Source organism: Herpailurus yagouaroundi, unplaced genomic scaffold, assembly GCF_014898765.1.
Source record: "Herpailurus yagouaroundi ecotype Mexico unplaced genomic scaffold, PumYag 140, whole genome shotgun sequence".
NCBI classification, from domain to species: domain Eukaryota; kingdom Metazoa; phylum Chordata; class Mammalia; order Carnivora; family Felidae; genus Herpailurus; species Herpailurus yagouaroundi.
In genome coordinates, this window is record NW_024412395.1 from 52,605,312 (window position 1) to 52,617,706 (window position 12,395).

The following is a 12,395-nucleotide window of genomic DNA, read 5'->3' on the forward strand; positions in this document are numbered from 1 at the left end:
TTTTTTTTTTAAATAGGAGTTATTGCATAAGGATCTAGAGGGAAATTTTAAGTTGTTTTTGTTTTAAAAGAAATTACTTTGTTTTATAATTTAAATAACTAAAGAACTATTTAGAAAATACTATTATATTTTGATTATAAGGAAACTGACCCCAATGAATAACCTTCTCCTCATTCTTTTATAAGATATTTGAGCTGGGACACTCCTCAAGAAGTCATTGCAGTCAAGTCAGCTCAAAACAAATGTTCAGCATTGGCCCGGCAGGTAGACATCTTTAAGTATCAATAAATAAATCTTAAGCATTAATGAAATGAAGAAATTGTCTGCAAATTTGTTGTGAAAGAACTAATGGTCTTTGACTTCTGAAAAATGGTATAAAAGTTGTTTACCACGAGCTTAAGAAATACCCTTTAAGCCACTCTGGAGAAGTACAACAGATTATTTTACATTCCATAGTGGAAAGAAATTGAACCTTGTTCTTCAAAGTAAGGGAGCTATCTTTTCCAAACAGACAGATCATTCAAGCTTTAACTGTTGATAATTTCTTCTCATCTCACGTAGACATGTCAGTGTAATGCTACTTTCAGGTGATATGACCATAACTATGTGTCTTTTGATTAAGGTCTTTATTATTAGAACTCCAACTTACAATATAACTTATACTATATTAATATACCATAATATATGTATAATAATAACAATTTAATTATATGGTATATGGTAGATATTATAAATATATATTTATGCTGTAATTGTAATATGGAAAGTGTATTTTGTTATGCAGTAGATAAAATGTTTTTGTACAGTACGTAAAATATGTTTCAGTGTTAAGAAATGTTTACTGTTAGGTTTACTTTTATAGATTTTTGTGTGTATGTGCATGTGTGTTGAAGGGCTAAAGGTTTAATGGACTTATTTTGAACACATATGCCTTCCTGTTTAAGTAACTTTGCAATGTAGACGGAGGTTTTCATGAGTTGAAAACATCCACATAACTGTATGCTAGGATAGATGGATGTTTTCAACTCATGAAAACTGTTTCTGAAATTCTTTTGAGAGCTGCCTATAATTTAATCTTTCCTTGTAGGCAGGCATTCAACAGCCTATTTTGCTGTACCTTGCAGTGTTCCATGTTTTACCTTTTTCACTCATAGGGATTCTGGAGATCAGCAAGAAGGTAAGAACTTACTTCTAATTTAATTGCAATATCAACTTTTTTATAAAAGATCGGATGCCGTTGGTTATTTGTTTTATTAAGTCATTTGATTGCAAGTGTTCCCCTAATTGTAAAAAGCTTTCTGATCTAGCTTGTTTCATATCAAAACACATGAGAATGTTTCATTTAGGAAGAAAGTCTAATCATTCCTTCCTCTTTCTACATGTTTTTATGCCATTCAAGTGCATAGTGTTGAATTACCTTTGGTGTCATTAACAAACCACTACTTTACAAAATTATGAAATGAGGAAGGTGGTTTTTTGCAGAGGGATATTCCAAAGCTCATTTAAAATGACCATTAGGAAGGTGAAAAGCTAAACAAAAAGCCTCATTTTAATTGCAAGGTATAGATCTAAAACTTGTTTTATGATACAGAAACAGCCTTATAATTAAATATGTGAGTTTTCCAACTCATTCAGTTTTAGGTTTTATTCTTGTCATTGTTCTTGATTTATAGGCCATGATATGGGAGGAAAGAAAGGACATACTTCCTTTGAGTAAAAGAATCAATAGCCTTCTACTTTCCATTTAAAAATTGTTACTTAGTCTGGGGGGATAGTTATTTATTGGTCTATTCTACTAGTCTTTAATTAAGTATTACTGAAGCAGATCTTCAGAGTCCTCTAATAGTCATTAGCAAATAAGATGAACATGTTAAAAAATTTTTGTAAAAGCATAGTATACTAAACTACATAAAGGCAAATGAATAGTATCAATTACTTGTTCATTCTTGGCTTTGTGCCAGGCACTTTGAGTAGTTTACAACTTTGTAATGTATGATGTATTCCACTAAGAAATTAACCAAATCCTAAGTGAATGCAGAAACTGGAATTAGAAACTAGAGTTGACTCCAAAGTATGAACCAAATTTTAAAATAGAGTGGCTACTTTATTATAGCACTCATTATTTGAAAATATGTTTGAATTACACAAGTCTTCTTTTTCAAAGTGGGAAACCAGGATCCGCCAATAAAAAATTATGAGCTAGTCAAGATCAAAGCAAAGAAAGCATAATTATCCTTCTAAGAGATGACAAAAAACATAACTTACGAATTTAATTGTTTTCTTTGTGCTCGTGGATTAAGTAATTGTGTATGCTTATTACAGTCCAAAACAGGAATGAACACTTAGCTAAGTCATAAATTGTTTCTATCTATTTTTACATGCCTACAATAATCATTGGAGGGATTTGGTTTTGATTAGGGTTAGTTGGAATTGAAGCGTATCTTTCACTTACCATGTATAAAAGACTACCCATGGGCGGGCTTAGAATGTACTTTAAGCTATTTATTGGGGTAGTAAATTTTCACTAAGTAATTAGAAACAGAAACAGATTTTCACTTAATTTCTACTTGTTCTTTCATTGCTATGAAAATTTGTCTATGTTGGCTTTTGTAAATATTAAAATAGGCACAGAATCAAGTTCTTTGTCAGAGCTCTGTGGAGGATTATGACAGGATCCGTTGCATAGAACAAAAACAGAAAGGGAACAAAGAACCAAAGCTTTACTCAAGGTTAGCCAGTCTAAATGTCTCTATAGGTGTTGGCTTTGTCTTTAACATGTTTGGGTTTTATATGACTAAAACACCTAGCTGTGTTAGATATTTAAAGAACAAAGTAATAATAAAATTCTGGAATTGGCTGTTTCTCATTAGAAGTACTTTCTCAGAGCCAATCTTTTCCCTTCTAGCTAAAAACTGTCTCTTTATAAGTAACATTTTAGCATGAAGAATAGGTCTCTATATTTACTATGCATATCCTATATGGTAGAATTAGATGGTCTCAGTGTATGCCTACGTCCATGAAGAATAGGATTTGTTGGGTTTTTTTAATTTTTTTTAATGTTTATTTATTTTTGACAGAGAGAGAGAGAGAGACACAGAGCATGAGCGGGGGAGGGGCAGAGAGAGAGGGAGACACAGAATCCAAAGCAGGCTCCAGGCTCCGAGCTGTCAGCACAGAGCCTGATGCGGGGCTCGAACCCACGGACTGTGATATCATGACCTGAGCTGAAGTCGGTTGCTCAACCAACTGAGCCACCCAGGCGCCCCAGAATAGGATTTGCTTATAAAAGATATTGGCAAACTGTAAAGCAAATGGATGAGGCAAATTAATGCTGCTAAATCATTTTGAAGGTTATATGCTACACTGCCATTAGTGTTCCAGTTTGAGACTCCAGTGGCCTACCACCCTAATGACACCTTAACTTCAGGTCTCTAAATTATAATTAAGTTATAATACTAGGCGGCAGTGATGTCGTAGTGACCTGAATATTTAGCAAAGCACAAACCACTGTGAACACTCAAGAGGATTGGCCTTCTGGTCTTTTCTCAGGTGATATCTACCTTTCCCCTCAGATTTTCGGGAACGTTACAGATGCTACCTTGTCTCATGGGATACTGATTGTGATGTACAGCTCAGGACTGGTCAGACTCTATAGCTTCCAAGCCATCATTGAACAGGTACAGAAGCCTGAAATTTGCCATATTATAATAACTTGAATTTTGGACTGAGGTATGATTTTTTTTTAATGAGGTACTTTAGAGTAAGGCACTTGTGTAGATTTCAACTCTACAAAACTGTGCAAATGCAGAAAGACAAAGTAACCTTTAAAAGAGGGTGGGAGGATAAATAGAAAGGCCCTTTAAATAAAGACATTTTCTCTGTCAGATACATGTGAATTTAATTTTTTCTCTCTCCAGACAGCAAATAAGTGGGTGCTAAAGCCACCGTTTTTGTTTGTTTTGTTTTGTTTTTAGTTCATGCAACAGAAACTTGACTTAGGGTGTGCATGCAGATGGGGTGGGACTGCTGGAACTGTAGGAGAGGCTCCTTTTGGCATTCCTTGTAATATTAAAATCACAGGTATGGCTACTATGTAGCATTTTTTTCACCTTAAAAAATAAGTGGTCATATAAATAGTTATTTATTGTAATCATCCAGTGTTTTCTCATAATTTAATTATAAACTCAATTCATTTTACTTCTATATAGCTTATTCCTTGCTACTGAATAGGTATTGACAAAATCTATCAGTTATTCATTGAACTGAACACCTAGTGATACTGAGTCTTGCTTGGCATTTAACTAGCAGAAGGCAAAGCCCAACATCACTGAGAAGAGAAATGTAAATTAAAATTATCCTAAGATACATCTTTTCAGGTTTTCAGCTATCAAAAAGTTACTAATGGGGTTGTTAAAAGTATAGTATAGAAGTATATAAGAATATAAAACTATATAAAACTATAGTCATTTATTGTTGGAGTCATTTGTGGAGGATAGTTTGTCAATATGCAGCAAAGTTTTAAATGTATATACTCCTTGAACAATTCCATGTCTAGGAATTTATACCAGATACATTCATATGTGTACAAAAATGACAAATGTACAAGTGTAACATTATTTCTAATAGCAAGTGGTTAGAAACAATGTATAATTGATAGGTGACACTAATATTATTTCATTGTTTGGCCGTATCATAAATTTAAGTGTTACAAAGAAAGAATTTTTTTGTATTGTTGCAGAGCAATTCCCAATATATATATTAATAAATGATAAAAAGGAGTGTAAAACTGTACATAAAAAGCTTCATTTGTATAAAGAATTTGTATTCACATGTTTAAAATGTACACATGAGCATATACTTTTTAGATTTGCTTGGAATATATGGAAGGACACACAAAAACCTGATAAACAGTAGTTTCCTCTGAGGGATACAGATGAAAGGAAGACTTATTTTTCATTATGTATCTTGTGATACTTTTTGAATGTGGTGCCTACATTACCTTCACCAAAATGTGGTTCCATGTGTATGCATGTATACCCACATACACAGATCCTTGAAGTTTTAAGAACTTGACCTGTGTATCATTCTATGGATGAACTTTGAATTTGTTGAGCCAGTTCACTGCTTTGGACATTTAGGTTGTTTTTAATTTTCTGTGATTACAGATAACTAGTAATGCTTGAATCAATTATGTCATTGTGGGTGGCAGAATGGCCATTTGAAAAGATTCTGTCATTCCTTCTACCTTTAATAACTGACATTTTTCTGTAAATAAAAACTTCCACTCATCACCTAGGGATGAACTGTAATTCCTCCTAAAAAGTCAAGGTAAATACTTAACTCTTTCTCTTTAAGTATCAGTATTCAAGCAAGGATTTGGTGTTAATAGTCACGTCCAAGGTGGCAAAATATTTTAGAGGTCAGCACACATATATAATCACAGTGGACTCATGGATTTTCATCTATCCAAAATTATATAGTTACAGTCATTATTCTTCATGATGTTCAAATTGCCCCAAATTTGGCCAGTGAGAGCTCCATTTTGACATACCCCAGGAGTCTTGGGGAATTCCCTTGCTCTTCTGGAACAATAATGTATCCTACGTTTACCTTTTACTTTCCTTGTCCTCGATGTGACAAGGAGAGAACACCCTCATTGACTGTGTTAGTGTCCTAGGGCTGCTGTAACACCACAAACTGATAGCTTTAAGCAACAGAAATTTAATCTCTTACACTTTTGGAGGCTAGAAGTCTGAAATGAAAGCAGTGACAGAGACCACCTCAGGTCCTCTGAAGGCTCTAGGAAAGAATCCTTCCTTGCCTCTTCTGGCTTCTGGTTGTTGCTGACAATCCTTGGCATTTCGTGGTTTGTGGCAGCATTGTTGCCCTCTCTGCCTGTCTTCACATGGGCCTTCTTCACTCTGCTGTCTTCAAATCTCTCTCTCTCCTTATAAGAACACCAGTCATGGGTTTTAGGACCCACCCTTATCCAGCATGATCTCCGCAAAGACCCTGTTTCCAAATAAAGTCATATTCACCAATACCAGGGGTTAGGGGTTCGACATATCTTTTTGAGGGGCACATTTCAACCCAAAACATAGACCAAGATCTAGTTGTGCTCAATGCAGCTGGGTGTCTTTATTTTTGGTGAACAGAGCTGGGAAATATATTAAAACAAAAACCTTTTAGTTCATTCTCGTATTTCTAAACTTAATTGTTCTTTGATTTTTTTTAACTTTTTTTTTTTTGAGAGAGAGAGAGAGAGAGAGAGAGAGACAGACACAGAATGCACGTGGAGGAGGGACAGAGAGAGAGGGAGACACAGAATCTGAAGAAGGCTCCAGGCTCTGAGCTGTCACCACAGAACCCAGTGCGGGGCTCGAACTCACGAGCTGTGAGATCATGACCTGAGCCGAAGTTGGACCCTTAACCGACTGAGCCACCCAGGAGCCCCAATTCTTCTTTGATTTTATATTTGTATTTCTTTTGGCTCCCACTGAACTTCTTGATTCCTAGGGAAACTTTATCCTATAATATATATGTGATAATCTTAAAATTGCCATATCAATGCTACTACTGAAAACTAAAGTACAGTGTGAAGGTTAAGATTTCTCTGCAGGTCCTTTTGTCCTTAGTGTACAGCCCAATAAGTGTACTATCAGAGTAATGTGTTCAAAGATTGCTTGAAAGTATTTTTCTGTGTCATTAGGTTACCAATTTTATGTAATTAGGTTCATTTGTTTTAGTTTTTCAATTTTAGGTTTATTTTTTCCCTTTGGACTTTATTCTTGAAGTTGTAAAATGTGTATGTTTTAATGGTCAAAACTATATAAAAAGGTATAGTCTGAGAAACTTTGCTGCCATCCATAAAAGTCCTTCCATTCTGTTACTTCCCTCCCCCAATTCCACCCTGCCCCTATAAGTAATCATTGTTTTTAGTTTCTAGGTTATCCCTCTGTTGTTTCTTTTCATAAAAATAAGCAAACATGCAGGGGCGCCTGGGTGGCTCAGTCAGGTAAGCATCCGACTTCAGCTCAGGTCGTGATCTCATGGTTTGTGGGTTCGAGCCCCGTGTCAGTCTCTGTGCTGACAGCTCGGAGCCTGGAGCCTGCTTGGGACTCTGTGTCCCCCTCTCCCTCCGCCCCTCCCCTGCTTGTGCTCTGTCTCTCAAAAATAAATAAATGTAAAAAAAAAAATTTTTTTTTAAATAAGCAAACATACATATGTATTCTTTAAATGTTACCTTCTTGGGGCACCTGGGTGGCTCCACCTTCAGCTCAGGTTAAGCGTCCACCTTCAGCTCAGGTCACAATCTTGCAGTCCGTGAGTTCGAGCCCCGCGTCGGGCTCTGGGCTGACGGCTCAGAGCCTGGAGGCTGCTTCCGATTCTGGGTCTCCCTCTCTCTGCCGCTCCCCCGTTCATGCTCTGTCTCTGTCTCAAAAATAAATAAACGTTAAAAAAAATTTTTTAAATAAATAAATGCTACCTTCTTTCTTACACCAAATGTAGTATATTGTATACTCTGTTCCGTACCTTGTATTTTCATTTAACATGTAAATGTTAAAGCAAACATTTATTTAACAGAAGAAATATATAAGATTAGCTACCTGTATTTTATTGAGATAAAGTTGATGTATAGCATTAGATTAGTGTCAGGTGTACTTGCCAGTGATTCCTCATAGTTAGAATATTATTAAGGCCAGACGTCAGGCAAAGAGGAATTCTTGATGGTTTTGTTCCTTAGCCGTATTTGTCCCGGGAGCCACCTCTATACCTGTAAAATTACAAATAGAGACTGTAGTCAAGCATATGGTAGCCACCTTTAGCCAAACCCAACATGCTGTCACCCACAAATTCAAAAGGTGGCCCTCCAAAGCCTTGATATCCTGACTACAGCTCAAGAAGACACTTAGGCTAATATTGAGACTAAATGTTATGTATATATCCCAGATGACTCTAATCTCTATCAAAAGTTTTAGCAGACATGCACACACAAATTAAAGCAATGTCTGACTCTTCTCATTCTCTCAGTGAGTGGGTTTCTTCCTGGTTTAGCGGACATGGATAGTCTTGGTGGAAAACACTTCTTCTACTAGCTATGATAGTAATTATGCTAGTCTTTTTTTATTATGGGGACTATTGTTGCTACATGCTCTGCGTAAAGATGTCAGACAAATTACCTCAATGATGACTGTAGGAAACATCCTATTCTTATGATGAGACCTCACGCATGCCTCCAACTCAAAAATATCTGCAACTAGGAGCCCTTCCTTTAGTGAGATAGCTCAGGATTTTTATGCCTCCCATTAGGTAGGACCTGCAATCCCTTTCAGCCTGAAGAAGCTACAGGAGATGAGACCTTCACCCTTCAACACCCCTTAAGAATAAGGACGATAAAAATCCCATAGCAGGGAATGAGACAGGGAAACTGAAGGGGACGCCATGAGAGAAAAAGCTGGGTTTTTTCCCCTTTGCTTCTTTTCTGGCTTCTCTTCCTGCTAGGACCTGCATCTCTACCCCACTTCACACATGCCTTATAATGAAAACAGCCTAAGCCCTTCTTGTAAGGGACGAGGAGTTGATGACACTCTAGAATAAATGACATCTAAGGAAGGCCCAGGTGAGAATGACTGGACGAAACTGTCATATGTGCATTGCAGGCCACTAGAGCTAGACGTCTCCACACCAAGACCCCCTGGCTCCTAGGAAGAGAACCTGAGCCCTCATCTTTGTTCTAACCATTTCTTGGATGCCTGAGAGGACACGGACACGAGACTGCCATCCTCAATAAAAAAACCCAGACCCCAAGCAGTGATGAGACTCGTGCTTCTTTCCTCTCTCAGTCTCCTGGACAGTCCATTTGTATCTGTTTGCTCTATATCTTCAATAAACTCTGCTTTCACCTAAAAAAAAAAAAAAAATTTAAATTTTTGTGTACACTACAAAGTGACCACTGCATTAAATCTAGTTCCTACTTTCACCATATAGTTGACCCCCTTCCCCTATGATAACCATCAGTCTGTTTTCTGTCTCTAGGAACTCCTATAAATAATGCCCCAATGAACATAGGGGTGCATATATCTGTTCAAATTAGTGATTTTATTTTCTTTGGGTAAATAACCAGTAGTGGAATTGCTGGATCATATGGTAGTTCTATTTTTAATTTTTTGAGGAACCTCCGTGCTGTTTTCCTTAGTGGCTGCACCAATTTACATTCCCAGCAACAATGCACAAGAGTTCCCTTTTTGTTACATCCTCTCCAACTGCTATTGTTTCTTATCTTGTTATTTTTTAATTTTAGAGTGTGAGTCGGGGAGAGGGGTGGCAGGGGGAGAGAGAGAGAGGGAGAGAGAGTATCTTAAGCAGGCTCCACACTCAGCACAGAGCCTGATGCAGGGCTCAATCCCACAACCCTGGGATCATGACCTGAGCTAAAATCAAGAGTCAGATTCTCGGGGCGCCTGGGTGGCGCAGTCCGACTTCAGCCAGGTCACGATCTCGCGGTCCGTGAGTTCGAGCCCCGCGTCGGGCTCTGGGCTGACGGCTCGGAGCCTGGAGCCTGTTTCCGATTCTGTGTCTCCCTCTCTCTCTGCCCCTCGCCCGTTCATGCTCTGTCTCTCTCTGTCCCAAAAATAAATAAACGTTGAAAAAAAAATTAACAAAAAAAAAAAAGAGTCAGATTCTCAACCAACTGAGCCACCCAGGCACCCCTCTTATCTTTTTCATAATAGACATTCTAACAGGTGTGAGGTTTTGATTTGCATTTCCCTGATACATTCCCTATATTTTAAAATTACAGAAAAATCCTACTATAGCTATTCTTTTCTAAACAATACAACATTTTGTACAATTTACATTAAAACTCTGAAGTATTGCTTGACCTTTCACAGACTCAAAGCATTGTAATCATTATTATTATTTTCTTTTTCATGCCTCTCTTTTCACAGTCTAGCAAGTAGGAACCCCTTTTGCTGACTCGGTTATTCTTTTAATACTACCCTGCCATCCTATAAATATCCTTTACCACAACAACTAGATGGTTCAGAAGAATCTTAAAATTTCCTCATGACAAGACATAGAATCAGCTACTCTCTGAGAACTTCTAGGACTCTAGTTGAAAATAGTATTAGAGATCAAAATTTCAGGTTACTGGGGACCCATCAGAATTGTGATTAGCAGAGTCCCACTGCTACTCTGGGGCCATTTTTAGCAACTGCTGAGAAAAGTATTTCTTTTTAAGTGTATCTTTTTGCATTGATTTTCTTCTAGTGTTAATACCTATTTTATATTCTCTATAACATACCTACTTAAAATTTTAGCCCCAAATTCAAACTCCAATTATATTTTTTCTTTTTTATAATTTTTTGTCATCCACCATCATTTCATAGCTACTGTATTATCACATATGATGTTTGTATTTCTTTCATAATTTATCTAACATTTTTAGCTGAGTTTTCTGTTGGGTTCATTTTTTCTTCATTAAGAAGACTTCTTTATATATTAAGAATATTACTTTCTTCCTAAAAGCTTTTTTAAAAAAAGCACTTTAAATATATTTGATATGTTTATACCTGTGTCTTCCTCAGCACTGTCAGTTTGTGAATTCACTTTTCATTATTTTTCTCCTATATATAGGACCCAGTAGTAAAGTGTCTTATGAAGAGGCCTAATAAAGCACACACTTCTTTTTTTTTTTTTTAACATTATTTATTTATTTTGAGAAAGAGAACACAAGCAAGGGAAGGGCAGAGAGCGGGGGGGAGAAAGAAAATCCCAAGCAGATTCCCTGCTGTCAGCTCAGAGCCCAACACAGGGCTTGATCTCACAAAACGATGAGATCATGACCTGAGCCAAAATCAAGAGTTGGAAGCTTAAGCGACTGAGCCACCCTGGCAACCCAAAGCACACACTTATATATGTAACTTAGGGCTCTTGAGTGAATGGGTCTTCCTAAGGCAAGCCCCTTTACTGGCAGTGTTGGCCTCATAACCAAAGATTAAACACTAAAAGCAAAAGGGTAAAGAAAGAGTCCCAAGTAACCACTTGCCGAAACAGAATGTTTGGGATATTCTAAAGCTGTAGTACCTTCCACTTACACACTTGTGTAAGAGTGCATGTTTTGCTCTACTTAAAATTAGTTGACCTAAAGACAACTAATGACCTGAGCTAATATCAAGAGTCAGATTCTCAACCAACTGAGCCACCCAGGCACCCCTCTTAGCTTTTTCATAATAGACATTCTAACTAAAAAGCACCAACAGATATTTCTTTTATGGTGTTAGTCTCTACAAGACAGTGAATGGCTAGATTTATCTAAACTAGTTAACTTATCTAAAGATAATACTAGTATTAGTCGCCATCCTTTAATAAAGCTACCACTGTGACAGGACCTGTCCTAAGTGGTTACATTCATTATGACTAATATCACTTATATACTGGAAATCTTAAGACTGCTCATGTAACATAAAGTTGACTTCTTGCATAACATTTGTTGCCTACCAGCTTTCTCTTTTCTTAGCAATCAGCTCTTTCCTGATTATATCTTATTTCTTAAATGTAGTAATTTCTCGTTAATGAAAGTTCATAGATGATGTATGCATCATGAATGTTCCAAGGCTACCAGAACAGAGAAACTAATAAATTTCCTTTTGCCCATCTCTACAGACTCACCACCACTGCTCTTTGAGGTGTCCTCCCTGGAGAATGCTTTCCAGATTGGAGGCCATCCTTGGCACTATATCATCACACCTAATAAGAAGAAACAGAAAGGAGTTTTCCATATTTGTGCCCTGAAAGATAATTCCTTGGTAAACCATGAGTGATCAAACTTTTTAGTAGTAAATGTATATCAGAAATTCTTTATTTTCTACTTTGTATTAAGAATTCCTAAGAATTACTTTTTGTTTGTGTTAATAATTTGTAAACAATGTTAGGTACAGAAGGATACAAAGAATATAACAAACGCCTGTGTATACTACCAAGAATTTAAAAACATTAACATTTGAAAATATTTAGTGACCAAAGATTTCTCATGGGATCTCGTGCAACACATCTCCCAAGCTCCATAGTGGGAATTATTGTTGCAATATGTTCAGACTGCCTCTGAACTTGCTGGTGGAATGTGTAGTTGGTTCTGTTTTTTTCGTGGTTTGCTGCTATTTGCTTTCCAGAGCAGAACCAGGTAGAACTCTGTTGGTCACAATGTAAGCACTGAAACACTTTGAATTTTCAAGAACTTTATTTATGGCAGAATAGGAAGAAATGATAAGACATGGTAAGACATTAGAAATTTCTACTCCTTGAATTCATTTTTATTTTCTTTTTGAAAATGATTTAGGCATTGATTTATAATTTAATTTAATTTAATTTAATTTAATTTAATTTAATTTAATTTA

The 12,395-nt window shown here is 36.6% G+C and overlaps 1 protein-coding gene across 5 annotated transcripts in view; it reads left to right on the forward strand.

Moving 5' to 3' along the window:
* DCAF17 (DDB1 and CUL4 associated factor 17) overlaps positions 1 to 12,395 on the forward strand; it is a 47,900-nt gene that overhangs the window by 9,289 nt on the left and 26,216 nt on the right. For all 5 annotated transcript variants that reach the window (XM_040475360.1, XM_040475362.1, XM_040475361.1 and 2 more), the window contains exons 5-9: positions 186 to 264; positions 1,088 to 1,177; positions 3,573 to 3,677; positions 3,975 to 4,080; positions 11,665 to 11,807. In XM_040475360.1, the coding sequence (XP_040331294.1) occupies positions 186 to 264; positions 1,088 to 1,177; positions 3,573 to 3,677; positions 3,975 to 4,080; positions 11,665 to 11,807 (523 nt within the window). The remainder of the gene's footprint in view (positions 1 to 185; positions 265 to 1,087; positions 1,178 to 3,572; positions 3,678 to 3,974; positions 4,081 to 11,664; positions 11,808 to 12,395) is intronic.